This window comes from Melanerpes formicivorus, unplaced genomic scaffold (genome assembly GCF_026170545.1).
Source record: "Melanerpes formicivorus ecotype bairdi unplaced genomic scaffold, bMelFor1.0.p_v2 SCAF_31, whole genome shotgun sequence".
NCBI classification, from domain to species: domain Eukaryota; kingdom Metazoa; phylum Chordata; class Aves; order Piciformes; family Picidae; genus Melanerpes; species Melanerpes formicivorus.
In genome coordinates this window covers 9766493-9786921 of record NW_027142383.1, presented here as the reverse complement: position 1 = coordinate 9786921, position 20429 = coordinate 9766493, and the positions used below count along the sequence as shown (strand labels likewise).

The following is a 20429-nucleotide window of genomic DNA, read 5'->3' as shown; positions in this document are numbered from 1 at the left end:
GAGTGGGTGTGGTAGCTGCACTCCAACATCTGTTCAGAGCACTACAAAAGGATTCTTTAAGGGTAATTCTGAGGATTTTGGTCTCTCAGACCTGCTAACCCCCCAAATGAGCTGGTGAAACTCACAGTGCTTCATGGGAGTGAAGACAGCTGCAGCAGAAGGCACCAGATGATGCATGATGGCACCACCACAACTCCCCACACTTGTGGAAACCAACCTGAAGGCTTCCACAGAGAGCAGCTTCCATCAGCCAGAAGAGGGATTTTGAGAGCAGCCAATGGCTGAGCTCTGTTTTGAGGGAAGGATGTTGCTGCAGGTTGCTCAATACAAACACCATGGCCAAGGCCAATGTTCATGACCAGAGTGTGGCCGGTTGACGTTGCCCCCTTAAGAAAGGGAATATGGTGGACGGAAGTTGGTAAACGGAAGGAATAGTCTGAACTATTTCATTGGTAAAGTGGGAGGAAGCACCTTCTGAGCTGGGACTATACTGGGTTTTTCCAGCTCTTTATCTTCAGTCTTGCTTCCGCCTCTTCTCCGTGCAGCAGCTTTCTGTGCTGGGCTTTCTGCCAAGGCCTCGGCCTTGAAGACCAGATAACAGCCGGTATTAACTCCTTTCCAATTAACACAAACTGCTTCTAACATTTTTTTTTCCTCTCTTTTCTTTCTCTTTCTATCCCATTCTGGGGAAAGGGGGGGAGAGAGGGGAGAGCGGAGGTGGGGGACCTCTCTGCCGAGGGGGCTTACTCTCATTTCTGTGTTGCTCTGTTGTATATCTTTGTATATATTGTAGATATTGTAAATTTGTAAATATTCCCCCTGCATTCCCTACATTGCTTTGTAAATATAGCTCCACTGCTTTGCTAATTCAGCTTGCGAGTTTTTTTTCCTTTCCCTTCAATTTTTTTTTTCCCTTTTACTTTACAAGGGGGAAGGGAGGAGGCTTCTCGGCCTTACCCTTCCAAACCCACCACATTTTTTTTTATTGGCGTACCCAACGTGCGGCAGATAATTAGCTTAAATTATTATTTGATTGATTTAGTGTTTTCTAGCTGAATTAGCAAACATGAAGGTATTGTGGTTTGTGGAGCGATTATTCTTTTCAATTTTTGGGGCTCTGATTTACAGATATTGTTTGGGTTTGATTTTGGATTACCTGGGTAAATATTTGGTGCGGACAATTTATATGTGGGTTATGTATAGAGTTAAATTATGGTATGGAAAATGTATTAATTTATTATGGCCAGTGAGATACAGGAATGTTACCTCCACCACTCTCCCAATTGAGATAAAGGGTTTTAAGATTCCGCCTGAGGAGAGAGTAACTTTAGGTGATGCCTGGGATCCAAAAGTGATTTATTTGATGTGTATAAATCTGTTGCTGGTGATGGTAATTGCATATTTACTGTTCTCTCTGCGGCGAGAGAGAAAGATATCCAGAGCTTGTTTTGTTATTAAAACTAGATCAAAAAGAAAACGCCGTGGCTCTCGATCAGTCCCAGAGACATCTAGTGACGAGGACTGTGGAGAACCCGTGTCAGTTAAAAAGAAGGCTAAAAAGTTAATTGGTAAGGCAGCTCTAAATGACTTTGCTGATTCTAGCAAGCAGCCAAGGGCATCGGCTGGTATCAACATGGCGCCTACTCCTTCTCCTACTCCTTCTCCTCCTTCTTCTTCTCTGTCGGCCATTAACGGAGCAACGTCACTTCCACCCAATCACTCGTTGGGACCAGAAGTCACTGCCCCAGCAGCTGATTTATCTCAGGACCTGTCAGCTTCCATTAAGGTGGCTGTAAATTCAAACACAGCTCCAGTTAAGGTTGCTCCTTTAAAGACTAGAGCTGGAAAGGGCAAAGATGGAGAAGAAGAGGAGGAGACTGATCCTGGTGAGGGGCCCTCTGCTCTAAAAGATCCTGCTCAGGAGGAAGAGAAGGTTTGTTTTAAAGATCTAGCTAACCTAGTGAGATCAAAGCAGGATAGAGATGAAGCTAGGAAAGCAGCTGGCAAAGGTGGTTCTCAGCTTAAAGAGATCCTTAGGAGAATGACAGCAGGATTATATGGGCAAAGAATTCAGGGAGATGAAGATGAAGATGATATTACAGACTGTTCGTCACCACGGGAGGAATTGCGAAATGTCCGTAAAGATTTCACCAGGGCAGATAAGGAGCCAGTTCTAGCTTGGCTTAGTAGGTGTTATGATACAGGTGCTTCAGCTCTAACAGTTGGAGACAAGTCAGCAGCTCAGTTGGGAACTCTCTCAAGGGACAATGGAATAGATAGACATCTAGGCGAAGCTCTCGGTAAGGTTAATCTGTGGATACGCCTCTTAATAGCGGTTGCCCTGAGATACCCTTCCCGAGATGATCTTCCCTGGAATCCTAAACCCTGGACTACCATAGATGAGGGAATTAAGCGCTTGAGAGAATTTGCTGTTAGAGAGCTACTCTATGGTGAACATGAAACTCTGAATCCTGATGACATTCCTGTGGGTATTGGTCTTGCTAAAAAGATCATCAAACTTGCTCCTTCTAATTATGCAAACATTCTGGCAAGCAGAATTGTGTCAAGAAGTTATGGTGGAGCTTCTCCTACGGTTGGCCAATTCAGTGATCAAATGAGACAATTGGAGGATAGCATGACACGTGGTTCTTTGGTTTCAGCCATTGAAACTTTGTCTGGAAAAATTGAGAATTGCATGAAGGATCTGAAAGATTCCATATACCAATTGGCACAGAAGGATAATTTCAATTCTTCCTCCAGGTGGGTACAAGTCTCATCTGTGAGGAATACACGTCCTCCAAGGAGGTCATTCCAAAACAGGACATTCCAAAACAGGTCGTTCCAAAACAGACCACCAAGGCAATCACGTAGAACTATTTGGATAACTCTGCGTGATCAGTTTGGTGAGAACATGAACCGGTGGGATGGCCAACCAACTTCTAATCTTTTCAGGAGACTGAGGGAATTGCAAAGTGGCAGAACCCGAGGTAGCAATACCAGAAGGGTAGCTGTTACTTCCACAGTTCCCCAGAACGACTCTTATGGCTCCAACAGTGGCTCCAGTTATAACATGCAAAGTTATAACCCTGCAAACTATGTGCAATGCACATGTGCGCATGTTCCCCATAACTAGGGGTGCCCTGCCTCCCGCCAGGGGGAGGAGAGGGATAACAGAGATAATAGAATCTATTGGGATGTGTACATCCAGTGGCCTGGCACTTCACAATTTCGGAAGTACAGGGCCTTGGTTGACACAGGAGCTCAGTGCACCATAATACCATCAAATTATCAGGGATCAGAGTCTATAACTATTCTGGGAGTCACTGGTGGATCTCAAGAGTTAAGTAAGGTCGAGGTTAATATAAGTCTAACTGGTAAACAATGGAGGAAGCATACAGTTGTGACCGGACCTGACGCACCTTGTATTTTGGGAATTGATTTTCTGAGAGAAGGGCGTTTCAAAGACCCTAGAGGTTACAAATGGGCTTTTGGAGTAGCTTCAATAGAAATTGATGGACAAAAATTGAAGCTGTCTGCCAGACCTGAACTTTCTGATGAATCTGCAGTTGTGGGACAACATAAGATACAGGACATTAAATTGCCGGTTGCTTCTCACACTGTGCATCACAGACCATACAGATCCAACCCTGACTCTTTGTTGCCCATTCAGAATCTGATTCGTCAGTTGGAGAGTCAGAAAGTCGTCAGCAAAACTCATTCACCTTTCAACAGTCCAGTGTGGCCTGTGCGGAAGCAGAATGGAGACTGGCGTCTGACGGTAGACTACCGAGCCCTAAACGAAGTAACACCACCTATGAGTGCAGCAGTACCAGACATGATGGAGCTACAGTATGAGCTGGAATCCAAAGAGGCCAAATGGTATGCTACCATAGACATTGCTAATGCATTTTTCTCTATTCCCATAGCAGAGGAATGCAGGCCTCAGTTTGCTTTCACCTGGAGAGGAATCCAGTACACTTTCAACAGGCTGCCAATGGGCTGGATCCACAGCTCAAGCATCTGTCATGCAGTGATCCATGATGCTCTGGAGAAAGGAGGTGCTCCAGAACACATCCAGTTCATCGATGATATCATCGTCTGGGGTAAAACTGCTGAGGAAGTCTTCGAGAAAGGTAACAAAATCATTGACATTCTTCTGAATGCAGGTTTTGCCATCAAGCGAGACAAGGTGAAAGGACCTACCACAGAGATTCAGTTTCTGGGAGTGCGGTGGCAGGATGGACGCCGACACATTCCAGTGGATGTGGTAAATAGAGTCTCTACCATGGCAAGTCCCACAAACAAGCAAGAGACCCTACGTTTCTTGGGGATAGTGGGATTTTGGAGACTGCACATTCCTGGATACAGTCAGATTGTGAAACCTCTGTATGATGTGACTCGAAAGAGAAACCATTTCCACTGGGGACCTGAACAACAAGCAGCCTTTGACCAAATAAAACAAGAGGTGATTCAAGCAATGGGTCTGGGACCTGTCCGAGATGGTCCAGACATTAAGAACATTTTGTACACGGCTGCAAGTGACAATGGTCCAACCTGGTGCTTGTGGCAAAAAGCTCCAGGTGAGACACGTGGACGACCTCTTGGTTTCTGGAGTCGAGGTTACAGAGGTTCAGAGGCTAATTACACTCCAACAGAGAAAGAAATTTTAGCTGCCTATGAAGGAGTAAAAGCATCTTCTGAAGTGGTTGGAACTAAATCACAACTTTTCCTAGCTCCCAGATTACCAGTTTTGAATTGGATGTTCAAAGGCAAAGGCTCCACACCACATCATGCCACAGACTCAACCTGGTCTAAGTGGATGGCTCTGATAACACAGAGAGCTCGAATGGGAAATCTTGAAAGACCTGGTCTAGTGGAGGTGATCTCAAGTTGGCCTGAAGGTATCAACTGTGCCAAACCTCCAGAGGAGAAGGTAACTCGTGCTGAGGAAGCTCCTCCTTACAATGACCTTTCTGATGATGAAAAGAAATATGCTTTGTTCACAGACGGTTCCTGTCGTCTTGTTGGAAACAAGCGAAGGTGGAAGTCTGCAGTGTGGAGTCCAACACGCCGAGTTGCAGAGGCGAGAGATGGAGAAGGAGAATCCAGTCAGTTCGCAGAGGTAAAAGCTCTCCAGCTAGCTCTCGACGTGGCTGAACGTGAGAGATGGCCAAAGCTTTATCTCTACACCGACTCATGGATGGTAGCCAATGCTCTATGGGGTTGGCTAAAGAACTGGAAGAAGAGTGGTTGGCAGAGAAAAGGAAAACCCATTTGGGCAGCCAACCTGTGGCAGGACATTGCTGATCGAATCGAGAGAATTCCAGTGAAAGTGAGACACATCGATGCTCACATTCCTAAGAGCAAAGCTACTGAGGAACAGCAACACAACCATCAGGCAGATCTAGCTGCAAGAGTTTCTCAAGTAGACATGGACTCTAATCTTGATCTCGACTGGAAACACCGAGGTGAGATATTCTTAGCTCGGTGGGCTCACGATTCGTCAGGACATCAAGGCAGAGATGCAACCTACCAATGGGCTTGTGACAGATCCATAGACATTTCCATGGATGCTATCACACAAGTCATCCATGACTGTGACATTTGTGCTGCTATTAAGCAGGCAAAACGACTTAAGCCCTTGTGGTATGGTGACAGATGGTCCAAGTACAAGTATGGTGAAGCTTGGCAGATTGACTACATCACTCTACCACGTTCTCGTTCTGGTAAGCAATAGGTGCTTACTATGGTAGAGGCAAACACTGGATGGTTGGAAACTTATCCAGTTCCACATGCAACTGCACGCAACACCATTCTCAGTCTGGAGAGACAGATCTTGTGGAGACACGGAACTCCAGAGAGGATTGAGTCAGACAACGGAACTCATTTCAAGAACAACCTTGTAAAGAACTGGGCAAAAGAGCACGGTATTGAGTGGATATTCTACATTCCCTACTATGCACCAGCTTCAGGGAAGATTGAACGCTACAACGGTTTGTTGAAGACCACTCTCAAAGCCATGGGAGGTGGATCTTTGAAAAACTGGGAAAAACATTTAGCACAAGCAACCTGGCTGGTAAATAGTAGAGGTTCAGTGAACAGAGCTGGACCTGCACATTCAGATTTGCTACGGAAAGTAGAAGGTGACAGAGTTCCTGTTGTTAGAGAAAAGAATCTGTTAGGTAAAACTGTTTGGGTATTTTCTCCCTCAGGAGAGGCTAAACCTGTCCGAGGGGTGGTTTCAGCTGAAGGTCCGGGTCACACTTATTGGGTAATGCAAGAGAATGGTGAAATTCAGTGTATTCCACAAAGAAATTTAACTTTAGCTGAAAGAGGTTAATTTCAAAATGTTGTACAGCTACATCGCGTCCAAAGGAAGAATCAACGAGGAATCTACGGTGCATGAACCCTGAGATCCCTGAGAGCCCTGAGTCAACTAAGAGACCCTGAGAATCCCTGTTTCCCTTTTCTTCGCTTCGTCGGTGAAGAAATGAACTGTTTTCCATTTTTCTCATTTTCTGATTTTCTTGGACTTTTGAATCATCTACATCTGAGCATAGCCGGAATGGACTATGAACTTTACTCACGAACTGTAAATATCGTTTTGGATTAGATGGACAGTATGAACAGCCAATGAAATTGTTTAGAAGGGGTGGACTGTGGCCGGTTGACGTTGCCCCCTTAAGAAAGGGAATATGGTGGACGGAAGTTGGTAAACGGAAGGAATAGTCTGAACTATTTCATTGGTAAAGTGGGAGGAAGCACCTTCTGAGCTGGGACTATACTGGGTTTTTCCAGCTCTTTATCTTCAGTCTTGCTTCCGCCTCTTCTCCGTGCAGCAGCTTTCTGTGCTGGGCTTTCTGCCAAGGCCTCGGCCTTGAAGACCAGATAACAGCCGGTATTAACTCCTTTCCAATTAACACAAACTGCTTCTAACATTTTTTTTTCCTCTCTTTTCTTTCTCTTTCTATCCCATTCTGGGGAAAGGGGGGGAGAGAGGGGAGAGCGGAGGTGGGGGACCTCTCTGCCGAGGGGGCTTACTCTCATTTCTGTGTTGCTCTGTTGTATATCTTTGTATATATTGTAGATATTGTAAATTTGTAAATATTCCCCCTGCATTCCCTACATTGCTTTGTAAATATAGCTCCACTGCTTTGCTAATTCAGCTTGCGAGTTTTTTTTCCTTTCCCTTCAATTTTTTTTTTCCCTTTTACTTTACAAGGGGGAAGGGAGGAGGCTTCTCGGCCTTACCCTTCCAAACCCACCACACAGAGGACAACAGAAGCAGCTTTGAAAAACAGAAACCCTTTGGATTTTCTGCCCCCCACCCCTCCCAGTTAACTCCAAGCACACTTTTGATAACCAGGTTCCTGTTTCATAAAGGAAAACTTACTGCAACAAAACACATTCTCTGGACTGGGTTTAAGCAAGTGAAACGTGACTCTAAGCTCTCTTCATTCTTTGCATGGATCAAAATTGAGCCCAAAGCTCTGGAGTGAGGGCTGCAGAGCTGAGCGCCAAATCCCAGGCTCCTTTTTAACCTTTTTGACTAACAAATTAAACCCCAAAAAGGCACTGTGCAAGTCTCCAAAGGTTCTCAATGTCAAGGTGTGCAAATGTATTCATGGATCCTATCAACAAATGAGGCTAGGAATAAATGAGAGCTCAGGCTTTTAATTAAGTCCTTTCTAGAAGACAGAGAGAACTCATAATTCCAAGGACACCTCCAGCAGAGCTCCAAAGCCAGAAGGAGCTGCAGAAACACACAGAACTTCACCTGCTGCCCACTGGCATGAACCAAACCTCCGTGTGTGTGTGCCCAAGGGTGCAGTTCAGAGCTCCCAGCCTGCCTTGCCCACACTTTGTCCTGACCTAGCTGTGGATTTGAGTTAGGTTTTGAAACAAAGGTTTTTTCCTCTCCTTGTCAGCTCTCTCTTAAGGCATTGGAACAGAAAGCAGCAGAGCTTTGAGGCTTCAGGAGAGCAGAATTAAAGCTCTTGCTGCCTGCAGTTCATTACCCAGCTCTTACAACAGCCAAACAATGGCTGGGGCCCAGAGTTCTGATGTTTCTTCACCTGAAACACTGCCTTACTCCAGCTGCACAGAACATCCTATTTGCTTTGTGTTTCTGCACATGACAAGAATCTGAGTAGCTGCTGCACCAACCTGGGCACAGAGTGCATCACTTTATGGCTTGATGGCTAATGGGATGGAGGAGCAACATTCCCTGGAGCATTCCACTTGGGATTTGTCTAAGACTGAAGAAACCTCATTCAGAAGCTGCTGCAAATTGACTTGGAAAGCAAAAGCTTCACTCCTGAGGTCCTGAAGGCCCTACACAAGGCAGGGGTTGGAACTAGAGGACCTTCAAGGTCCCTTCCAACCCAAACTGCTCTATGCATCTATGAATTCCTGTATACCTCAACTGCTTTGATGGCAAAAGATCCAATTTTGAGTAATTCCTGGAAAACAGAAATGGTTCCACATCCTCAGCTGCTGGAGGCAGCTCTGGTAGCCTCTTTCACACAACCAGCCCCAGAAGTTCTGCTGCTTCACCTCCCCAGGCACCACAATGTGCAGTGTAACCACTGTCCAAATGTGGGAGTGAGGTTTGTGCTGCTGTGAGCAAGCAGAAGAGGCAATGCTCAGACTTCCCCAGAAGCACAGCCTGGGAATGCACTTGAGACAAATGAAATAAGAACAGCTCCTGACTCATCCAAAACTGCTTTGGTAAGGCTTACAAGAGCCAAAGCCCAGCCAAATGTAAACTGTAGCAGCCCAGCCTTTAAACCTTGTCATGTGCAGCAACACAGCCACAGCAGCAGAGCTGCAGCTCAACATCTGCTCTGCCAAAGCTGAGCTAGCAGCAGGGTGAAAATGCAGGCAGCAGTGCTGGACCACTTCACAGTGGCTCTGATTTGAAGCTGCTTTAGCTAAGAGAATTCACTGGCACTGTGATGAGGACAGAGCAGAATAATTTTGCACCAGACCACTGACAAAGTTCTGTGCCACATCTGCTTTTTTTCTGGCTAACAAACACTGGGTTAGGAGGAACTCAATTTTCTTTGCAGCTTATTAGGTTAAACATCTACCTATGGCCAAATGTACTTCAAAGCAGAAACAGAAGTCAGTTGTGGCTACTGACAGCTTTCTACTTGCTTTCCTCTTACTACTGCAGGACAACAAGGGGGAAAGCAAGTTGGAAAACCCACCCCACAAAAACAATTGAGGCTCAGTCTGACCCTACAGCACTTCATTCAGTTTTCAAGGCTGATGGTGTGACCGTTTGAGGCGGTGCCTTTAACAAAGGGACAACATGGCCGAATGTTTTATAAACAAGACAGGTCTAAACTAATTTCATTGGTGGAGAAGCAGAAGCACTGCCTTAAGTTTTGAGTTCAGTGAGACTAGTCTCAGTCTTGCACTCTTCCCCCCTCCTTCCCGCAGCTCACAGCTTCTGGGCTTTCGGCCAGACTGACCTTGGAGCAGATAAGGCCTCTTCTAACACATAACTGCTTTTAATTAACATTTGCTCTTTTTTTCTCTCTTTCTAACCCTCTTTGGGGAAAAAGGGGAGAGAAGGGGGTACAGGGGGAAACCCTTCCTCCAGATGGGGGAAGGGAATCTCATTCTGTGTTACTTTGCTGTATATTTCTGTGCATATATTGTAAATACTGTAAATAAACCTGCATTTCCCTAAACTGCTTTGTAAATACAGCACACAATCCTTTGCTAATCCGGCTGTGGGTTTGGTTTTTTTTTTTCCTTTCAATTTTTCTTCCCTTCACTTCACAGGGGGGGGAGAAGGCCTGGCCTTCCCCTCGACCCTTGACCTTTTTTTTCTTGGCGCCCAACGTGGGGCAGATATGTAGCTTGATTTATTTCTTTATTGTTTTATTGGTTTATTGTTTTATAGCCGGATTAGCAAACATGAAGGTGTTGTGGATATTAGAGCGTTTATTTTTTTCAATTTTTGGGGCTCTGGTTTACAGATATTGGTTGGGTTTGATTCTGGATTACTTGGGTAAATATTTGGTGTGGACAATGTATTTGTGGTTTATGTATAGAGTTAGACTATGGTATGGAAAATGTGTTGATTTCTTGCGGCCAGCGAGATACAGGAATATCACCTCTAGCGCTCTCCCGATTGAGATAAAAGGCTTTAAGATCCCAGCGGAGGAGAGAGTAACTTTAAGTGATGACTGGGATCCAAAGGTGATTTATGTGATGTGTGTAGATCTGCTGCTGGTGATGGTGAATGCATATTTACTGTTTTCTCTGCGTTGGGAGAGGAAGATATCCAGAGGGTGTTTTATTATTAAAAATAGATCCAAGAGAAAACGCCATGGCTCTGGGTCAGTCCCAGAGACGTCTAGTGATGAGGAGTGTGGAGAATCTGTGTCAGTCAAAAAGAAGGCAAAAAAGTTAATTGGAAAAGCCACCCTGAATGGCTTTCCCACTGATTTTGGCAAGCTGCCAGGGGTGGCGGCAGATATCAATATGGCGTCTCCTCCTTCTCCTCCTCCTGTTTCTCCTTCGGCCATTAATGGGGCGAGGTCATTTCCGTCTTCTTGCACGGTGGGACCGGAAGCCACTGCCCCAGCAGCTGATTTATCTCAGGACCTGTCAGATTCTGTTAAGGTGGCTGTAAATTCAAACACAGCTCCAGTAAAGGTGGCTGTTTTAAAGACTAGAAGTGGAAAGACCAAAGATAATCCAGGAGCTAATGGAGGAGAGGAGCAGGAGATTGATCCCGGTGAGGAGCCCGCTACTAGAAAAGATCCTGCTAAGGAGGAAGAGAAGGTTTGTTTTAAAGATCTAGCTGCCTTAGTGAGAGCAAAACAGGATAGAGATGCAGCTAAGACAGGAGCTGGCAGAGGTGGTTCTCAGCTTAAAGAGGTCCTTGAGAAAATGGCGGCAGGATTATTAGGACAAAAAGTGGGGGAAGAGGAGGATGATATTTCCAAATGTTCTTCACCACGTGAGGAATTGAGAAATGTCCGTAAAGATTATACCAGGGCAGATAAGGAGCCCGTTCTAGCTTGGCTCAGTAGGTGTTATGATACAGGTGCTCCAGCTCTAACAGTTGGAGACAAGTCAGCAGCTCAGTTAGGAACTCTCTCAAGGGATAATGGAATAGATAGACATCCAGGCAGGGTCCTCGGCAAGGTTAATCTGTGGATACGCCTTTTAATGGCGGTTGCCCTGAGATACCCTTCCCGAGATGATCTTCCCTGGAATCCTAAACCCTGGACTACCATAGATGAGGGAATTAAGCGCTTGAGAGAATTTGCTGTTAGAGAGCTACTCTATGGTGAACATGAAACTCTCAATCCTGATGACATTCCTGTAGGAACTGGTCTTGCTAAAAAGATCATCAAACTTGCTCCTTCTAATTATGCAAACATTCTGGCAAGCAGAATTGTGTCAAGAAATTATGGTGGAGCTTCTCCTACGGTTGGCCAATTCAGTGATCAAATGAGACAATTGGAGGATAGCATGACACGTGTTTCTTTGGTTTCAGCCATTGAAACTCTGTCTGGAAAAACTGAGAATTGCATGAGAGAGCTGAAAGATTCCATATACCAATTGGCACAAAGAGATAATTCCAATTCTTCCTCCAGCTGGATACAAGTTTAATCTGTGAGGAATACACGTACTCCAAGGAGGTCATTCCAAAACAGATCAAACCAAAACAGACCACCAAGGCAGTCACATAGAACTATTTGGATAACTCTGCGTGATGAGTTTGGTGAGAACATGAACCGGTGGGATGGCCAACCAACTTCCAATCTTTTCAGGAGACTAAGGGAACTGCAAGGCGGCAGAACCTGAGGTAGCAATACCAGAAGGGTAGCTGTTACTTCCACAGTTCCCCAGAAAAACTCTAGTAGCTCCAACAGTGGCTCCAGTTATAACACTGCACACTGTGCACAATGCACATGTGCGCATGTTCCCCATAACTAGGGGTGCCCTGCCTCCCGCCAGGGGGAGGAGAGGGATAACCGAGATAACAGAATCTATTGGGATGTTTACATCCAGTGGCCTGGCACTTCACAATTTTGGAAGTACAGGGCCTTGGTTGACACAGGAGCTCAGTGCACCATAATACCATCAAATTATCAGGGATCAGAGTCTATAACTATTCTGGGAGTCACTGGTGGATCTCAAGAGTTAAGTAAGGTGGAGGTTAATATAAGTTTAACTGGTAAACAATGGAGGAAGCATAGAGTTGTGACCGGACCTGATGCACCTTCTATTTTGGGAATTGATTTTCTGAGAGAAGAGCGTCTCAAAGGCTCTAGAGGTTACAAATGGGCTTTTGGAGTAGCTTCTGTAGAAATTGATGGACAAAAATTGAAGCTGTCTGTTAGACCTGAGCTTTTTGATGAAACTGCAGTTGTGGGACAACACAAGATACAGGACACTAAATTGCCAGTTGCTTCTCAGACTGTGCATCGCAGACAATTCAGAACCAACCGTGACTCTTTGTTGCCCATTCAGAATCTGATTCGTCAGTTGGAGAGTCAGAAAGTCATCAGCAAAACTCATTCACCTTTCAACAATCCAGTGTGGCCTGTGCAAAAGCATAATGGAGACTGGCGTCTGACGGTCGACTACCGAGCCCTGAATGAAGTAACTCCACATATGAGTGCAGCAGTACCAGACATGATGGAACTCCAGTATGAGCTGGAATCCAAAGAGGCCAAATGGTATGCTACCATAGACATTGCTAATGCATTTTTCTCTATTCCCATAGCAGAGGAATGCAGGCCTCAGTTTGCTTTCACCTGGAGAGGAATCCAGTACACTTTCAACAGACTGCCAGTGGGCTGGATCCACAGCTCAAGCATCTGTCATGCAGTGATCCACGATGCTCTGGAGAAAGGCGGTGCTCCAGAACACATCCAGTTCATCGATGATATCATCGTCTGGGGAAAAACTGCTGAGGAAGTCTTCGAGAAAGGTAACAAAATCATTGACATTCTTCTGGATGCAGGTTTTGCCATCAAGCAAGACAAGGTGAAAGGACCTACCACAGAGATTCAGTTTCTGGGAGTGCGGTGGCAGGATGGACGCCGACGCATTCCAGTGGATGTGGTAAATAGAGTCTCTACCATGGCAAATCCCACAAACAAGCAAGAAACCCTAAGTTTCTTGGGGATAGTGGGATTTTGGAGACTGCACATTCCTGGATACAGTCAGATTGTGAAACCTCTGTATGATGGGACTCGAAAGAGAAACCATTTCCACTGGGGACCTGAACAACAAGCAGCCTTTGACCAGATAAAGCAAGAGGTAGTTCAAGCAATGGGTCTGGGACCTGTCCGAGATGGTCCAGACATTAAGAACATTTTGTACACGGCTGCAAGCGACAATGGTCCAGCCTGGTGCTTGTGGCAAAAAGCTCCAGGTGAGACATGTGGACGACCTCTTGGTTTCTGGAGTCGAGGTTACAGAGGTTCAGAGGCTAATTATACTCCAACAGAGAAAGAAATTTTATCTGCCTATGAAGGAGTAAAAGCATCTTCTGAAGTAATTGGAACTGAATCACAACTTCTCTTAGCTCCCAGATTACCAGTTTTGAATTGGATGTTCAAAGGCAAAGGCTCCACACCACATCATGCCACATACTCAACCTGGTCTAAGTGGATGGCTCTGATAACACAGAGAGCTCGAATGGGAAATCTTGAAAGGCCTGGACTCATGGCGGTGATCTCAAGTTGGCCCGAAGGTACCAACTGTGCTAAACCTCCAGAGGAGAAAGTAACTCGTGCTGAGGAAGCTCCTCCTTACAATGACCTTTCTGATGATGAAAAGAAATGTGCTTTGTTCACAGACGGTTCCTGTCGTCTTGTTGCAAAGGTTGAAGTCTGCAGTGTGGAGTCCAACACGCCGAGTTGCAGAGGCAAAGGATGGAGAAGGAGAATGCAGTCAGTTTGCAGAGGTAAAAGCTGTCCAGCTAGCTCTTGACGTAGCTGAACGTGAGAGGTGGCCAAAGCTTTATCTCTACACCGACTCATGGATGGTAGCCAATGCTCTATGGGGTTGGCTAAAGAACTGGAAGAAGAGTGGTTGGCAGAGGAAAGGAAAACCCATTTGGGCAGCCAACCTGTGGCAGGACATTGCTGATCGAATTGAGAGAATTCCAGTGAAAGTGAGACACATCGATGCTCACATTCCTAAGAGCAAAGCTACTGAGGAACAGCAGCACAACCATCAGGCAGATCTAGCTGCAAGAGTTTCTCAAGTAGACATGGAGTCTAATTTTGATCTCTACTGGAAACACCGAGGTGAGATATTCTTAGCTCGGTGGGCTCATGATTCGTCAGGACATCAAGGCAGAGATGCAACATACCAATGGGCTCGAGACAGATCCATAGACATTTCCATGGATGCTATCACACAAGTCATCCATGACTGTGACATTTGTGCTGCTATTAAGCAGGCAAAACGACTTAAGCCCTTGTGGTATGGTGACAGATGGTCCGAGTACAAGTATGGTGAAGCTTGGCAGATTGACTACATCACTACCGCGTTCTCGTTCTGGTAAGCAATACGTGCTTACTATGGTAGAGGCAAACACTGGATGGTTGGAAACTTATCCAGTTCCACATGCAACTGCACGCAACACCATTCTTGATCTGGAGAGACAGATCCTGTGGAGACACGGAACTCCAGAGAGGATTGAGTCAGACAACGGAACTCATTTCAAGAACAACCTTGTAAAGAACTGGGCAAAAGAGCACGGTATTGAGTGGATATTCCACATTCCCTACTACGCACCAGCTGCAGGGAAGATTGAACGCTACAACGGTTTGTTGAAGACCACTCTTAAAGCCATGGGGGGTGGATCTTTGAAAAACTGGGAAAAACATTTAGCACAAGCAACCTGGCTGGTAAATAGTAGAGGTTCAGTGAACCGAGCTGGACCTGCACATTCAGATCTGCTACGGAAAGTAGAAGGTGATAGAGTTCCTGTTGTTAGAGAAAAGAATCTGTTAGGTAAAACTGGGTATTTCCTCCCTCAGGAGAGGCTAAACCTGTCCGAGGGGTGGTTTCAGCTGAAGGACCAGGTCTCACTTATTGGGTAATGCAAGAGAATGGGGAAATTCAGTGTATTCCACAAAGAAATTTGACTTTAGCTGAAAGAGTTTAATTTCAGACTGTTGTACAGCTACATCATGTCCAAAGGAAGAATCAACGAGGAACCTACAGTGCACGAACCCTGAGAACCCTGAGAGTCCTGAGTCAACTAAGAGACCCTGAGAATCCCTGTTTCCCTTTTCTTCGCTTTGTCTGCGAAGAAATAAACTGTTTTCCATTTTTCTCATTTTCTAATTTTCTTGGACTTTTGAATCATCTGCATCTGAGTATAGCCAGAATGGACTATGAACTTTACTCATAAACTGTAAATATCATCTTGGATTGGATGGACAGTATGAACAGCCAATGAAATTGTTTAGAAGGGGTGGACAGACAAGACAGGTCTAAACTAATTTCATTGGTGGAGAAGCAGAAGCACTGCCTTAAGTTTTGAGTTCAGTGAGACTAGTCTCAGTCTTGCACTCTTCCCCCCTCCGTCCCGCAGCTCACAGCTTCTGGGCTTTCGGCCAGACTGACCTTGGAGCAGATAAGGCCTCTTCTAACACATAACTGCTTTTAATTAACATTTGCTCTTTTTTTCTCTCTTTCTAACCCTCTTTGGGGAAAAAGGGGAGAGAAGGGGGTACAGGGGGAAACCCTTCCTCCAGACGGGGGAAGGGAATCTCATTCTGTGTTACTTTGCTGTATATTTCTGTGTATATATTGTAAATACTGTAAATTCTGTATATAAACCTGCATTTCCCTAAACTGCTTTGTAAATACAGCACACAATCCTTTGCTAATCCGGCTGTGGGGTTTTTTTTTTTTTTTTTTCCTTTCAATTTTTCTTCCCTTCACTTCACAGGGGGGGGAGAAGGCCTGGCCTTCCCCTCGACCCTCGACAGATGGGTTTTGGGGACAACCAATGTGTTTGAACTGCAGCTGCTCTGAATTTCTTTCAACCAGTGCCACACAGGTTAAGGGAAGAGGTCCCAGAATCATTCTGCCCACAGATAAAAGGGCAGGCAGATGTGTTCTAGGGAGGAAGCTCAGCACTGTTGCTTCTGTGGCTTTTAACCGAAGTCACCCAGGGAAAGCCAGGATCCCTCCTGCTGCCTGGCAGCAGCTTGGGGAACCAGCAGGCACACTTCCAGCACAAAAATTAAACCCCTGCAATAGCCTAAACACTGAGCAGGGGCTCAGAATATTTACCCCCTTTTCCCCCCAGTGTAATTTGTTTTTGTGATGCAACTCAACACATTTCTCCCCCAGGGCACAGTGACTGAGCACTGCTGGGACACTCAGCACCTTTCAGCCTTTTTTCCATCCCTAAATAAAACTTCTGGACCTTTTCCCATCCCTAAGTAAAACTCTGAGACCTTTCCCCATCCCCAGATAAAACCTTCAGCCTTTTTTGCATCCCTAAATAAAAGTGTTAGCCTTTTTTGCATCCTTCAGTGAAACTTTGAGACCTTTCTCTATCCCTAAAGGAAATTTTAGCCTTTTTTCCCATTCCTAAACAAAACTTTTAGCCTTTTTTGCATCCCTAACTGAATTTTTTTTTAGCCTTTTTTGCACCTCTAAACAGAACTTTGAGACCTTTCTCCATCCCTAAATCAGCTTTTGTCACCGGTTGGGGCTGTCCCCTTAAGAAAGGGAATATGGTGGACGGAAGTTGGTAAATGAAAAGAACAATCTAAACTAATTTCATTGGTAAAGTGGGAGGAAGCACCTTCTGAACTGGGAGTGCAGGAGGGTATCCTGGGCATTCCAGCACTTTATCTTCAGTCTTGCTTCCGCTCCTCCGCAGGGCAGCAGCTTTCTGTGCTGGGCTTTCGGCCAAGGCTTTGGCCTTCAAACTGACAAACCTGATAAGGCCTGTATTAACTGCTTTCCAATTAACACTGCTTCTAACCTTTTTTCTCTTTCTCTCTCTTTCTAACCCACTCTGGGGAAAAGGGGGAGAGAGGGGGAGAGCGGAGGTGGGGAACCCCCTCAGCAGGGGGGGGAACTCTCATTTCTGTGCTACTCTGTTGTATATCTTTGTATATATTGTAAATTTGTATATATTCCCCTGCATATCCTACATTGCTTTGTAAATATACAGCTCCACTGCTTTGCTAATTCAGCTGTGAGGTTTTTTTTCCCTTTCCCTTCAATTTTCTTTCCCTTTACTTTACAGGGGGGAGGGAGGAGGCTTTTGGGCCTTACCCTTCCAACCCTCGACAGCTTTCAGCCCTTTTCTCCATCCCTAAACACAGGAAGATTTTGCTCCACCACTAAATAAAACTTTCAGACCTCTCCTCCATCTCTCAGTAAAACTTTAAGGCCTCCTCCCCATCTCTAAATGACACTTTCAGATTTTTCTCCACCCCTAAACAAAACCTGCATGACTCTTCCAGCCCTGTGCAGGTGACAGGAGCAACACCCCCAGGCTAAGGCAGGAGGCTGTGACTTGGCTCTGGGTTATTTACCCGATTGTAGAAGGGATGCTGGGGTCCTGTCATACCACTGTAGTAACTGCTGTGAGGCTGCGGGGACAGCACTCCATCGTTGAAAGGTCCATTGAAAGAGGTTGTAGAAGAGCAGGCTGAGGAAGGCTGGCTGAACAGGGATGTTGCTCTAGCAGGTGCCTCATGTAAAGGCAGGGTGGGGTAAGAAAGACCTCCGATGTTCATTTGGTCTCTTACAGCACGAACGTCCGAAAGATCAACAGGGTCTGGCTTCAAACACCTGACAGAAACTGACCTCTCTGGCCAGCTCCTTACAGTCCACTCCTGTTGCTCAACTCCAACCACAGCTCATTCACAGCACCACAGAAACCATCAGAGGGAGACCAACCATTGAGACTCTGCATGCTACTGCCCAGTCAAGTACCCAGTGTTATTCTGGAACCCAGCGCGTGGCTGAAGAGAGAGGAGGGAGCTTGAGGAGCGCAGCTCTGGGAGTTTGGCTTTTGGCTTTGCTTCCCTTGCTTTTCAGGCGGTAAGGGGCTGGTGGCTCAGGACTTCCCGAAGAGAGGAAGAGGGGCAGGGGGCTCGGATTGCCTATGTGCCGGAGGGCAGTGACGTAGCTGGGGGAGGGGTTGCCGCGGAGACCGCGTGCAAACCAAACAGAACCCAGCGCATGGCTGGAGACAGAGGAGGCAGCTTGAGGAGCATGCAGATGTTCAGGTAGGTGGCTGCAGTGAGTGCTGGAGCCTGGCACTCGATATGGAGGATGGAGGGAGCAGCTCCTGTGTCAGGTGTGAGCAGGTCAGTGATCTGATGAGCATGGTGGTCAAACTAAAAGAAGAGGTGGAAAGGCTAAGAGCTAGAAGAGATGGTGAACGGAAAATTGACTATTCCCATAATGTAATCTCTTCTAAACCAGAACAGGGAGTAACACTTAGTGGAACAGGGAGTTTGATACCTTCCCAGCAGCAAGATTCTCAACCTCCCTGTAGTAACCCACATGAGCAGGGCCAATGGGAACAGGTCTCTGCCCGACGAAAGAAATGCAAACGAAGGAAGTCTGCTACTTTGAGCAGCACGCTGCCTCCAGTGCAGTTACAGAACAGGTATGAGGCTCTGCAGGAGGAACAGGTCATTGGTAAGGTCGAGGACTCAAGAAGGTCAGAAGCTGCACCAATGACAGGTTGACTCAGGCCAGCCATCAAAACTTACCCAGTAAAGAAACCTCGTAGGGTCATCGTCATAAGAGACTCCCTACTGAGGGGAACAGAGGGCCCAATATGCAGACCAGACGCATTTCATAGAGAGGTCTGCTGCCTCCCTGGTGCCCAAGTAAAAGACATTGTAGATAGAATTCCCAAACTCGCGAGTCCTTCAGACTACTACCCACTTCTGGTCTTTCAGGTGGGCAGTGACAATGTAACAATGAGAGGCTCACAATCTATTAAAAAAGACTTCAGAACCTTAGGGCAAATGCTAAAGGGATCAGGGGCTCAAGTCGTGTTCTCTGCTATCCCTCTAACGTCAGCAATGGATGAGGAAACACTGAGGAAGGGCCGACAGGTCAATTCATGGCTCAGGGGCTGGTGCCATCGACAGGGCTTTGGGTTCCACAATCATGGATTGGTTTTCAAGGCACCAGAGCTGAAAAGAACTTATGGGACACACTTGTCCCAGAGGGGGATAAGAATCCTGGGGCAGGAATTGGCAGGGCTCATTGATAGGGCTTTAAACTAGATTTGAAGGGGGAAGGGGTTAATAGTCTCCTGCTGGCAGGTGACAAACAGAGGGGCAGCTCACCAGCAGTAGAGAGGAGAGCTGGTAAGGGCTCTCAACTTGCTGCCCTGAGGCAAGCCACGAATGATCCACCAGGACATTCTGTGGAAACCGAGGAGATTTGGCACAAGAGGAGGACAGGACCAGTCCAGCTGAAGTGCTTCTATGCGAATGCGCGCAGTTTGGGCAACAAACAGGATGAGTTAAGGGCCACTGTGCTGCTGGGATGCCACGACATAGTGGCTGTTACTGAAACTTGGTGGGATGAATCCCATGACTGGAATGTAGGGATAGATGGGTATAAACTCTTTAGGAAGGATAGGCAGGGAAGGAGAGGAGGAGGTGTTGCCCTCTATGTCAATAGCCAGTTGGAATCAGTGGAGCTCCACCTGGGGAGGGATGATGAGCTGGTTGAGAGTGTATGGGTTAAAATTAAAGGCAGGACAGGGGAAGGAGATATTACTGTGGGGGTCTCCTACAGGCCACCTGACCAGCAGATCCAAGCAGATGAGGCCCTTCACAGGCAAATAGAAGCGGCTTCCAGGTCACAAGCCCTGGTCCTCATGGGTGATTTCAACCACCTGGACATCTGCTGCAGGGACAACACAGCAAGGCACCAGCAATCCAGGATGTTCCTGGACTGCATAGAAGACAACTTCCTCCTCCAAATGGTAGAGGAACCAACAAGAAATGGTGCTATGCTGGACCTTGTTCTCACCAACAGGGAAGGGCTGGTAAGCAATGTGAGGCTCAGAGACGGCCTTGGCTGCAGTGACCATGAAGCAGTTGAATTTAATATCCTCAGGGCAATCAGGAGGAAGTATTCCAAGCTTACGACCCTAGACTTTAGGCGTGCAGATTTTGATCGCTTCAGGGATCTGCTAGCCAAAGTGTCGTGGGACAAAGCCCTGGAGGGAAGAGGGACCCAGGACAGCTGGTCAGTATTCAAGGACCACCTCCTCTGTGTCCAGGAGCTCTGTATACCAACAAAGAGAAAAGCAGGTAAGAATGCTAGGAGGCCTGCCTGGATGAGCAAGGAGCTACTGGACACACTATTACTTAAAAGGAAACTCTACAGGAAGTGGAGAGAAGGACAGGTAGAACAGGGGGTAT

At 46.4% G+C, this 20429-nt stretch overlaps 1 protein-coding gene across 1 annotated transcript in view; it reads right to left on the bottom strand.

Annotated features, from left to right (window-relative positions):
• Positions 1-20429, bottom strand: part of KIDINS220 (kinase D interacting substrate 220) — a 75332-nt gene that overhangs the window by 13239 nt on the left and 41664 nt on the right. Inside the window, 1 exon segment of the mRNA XM_068155369.1 lies at positions 17562-17806. Coding sequence (XP_068011470.1) covers positions 17562-17806 — 245 coding nt within the window.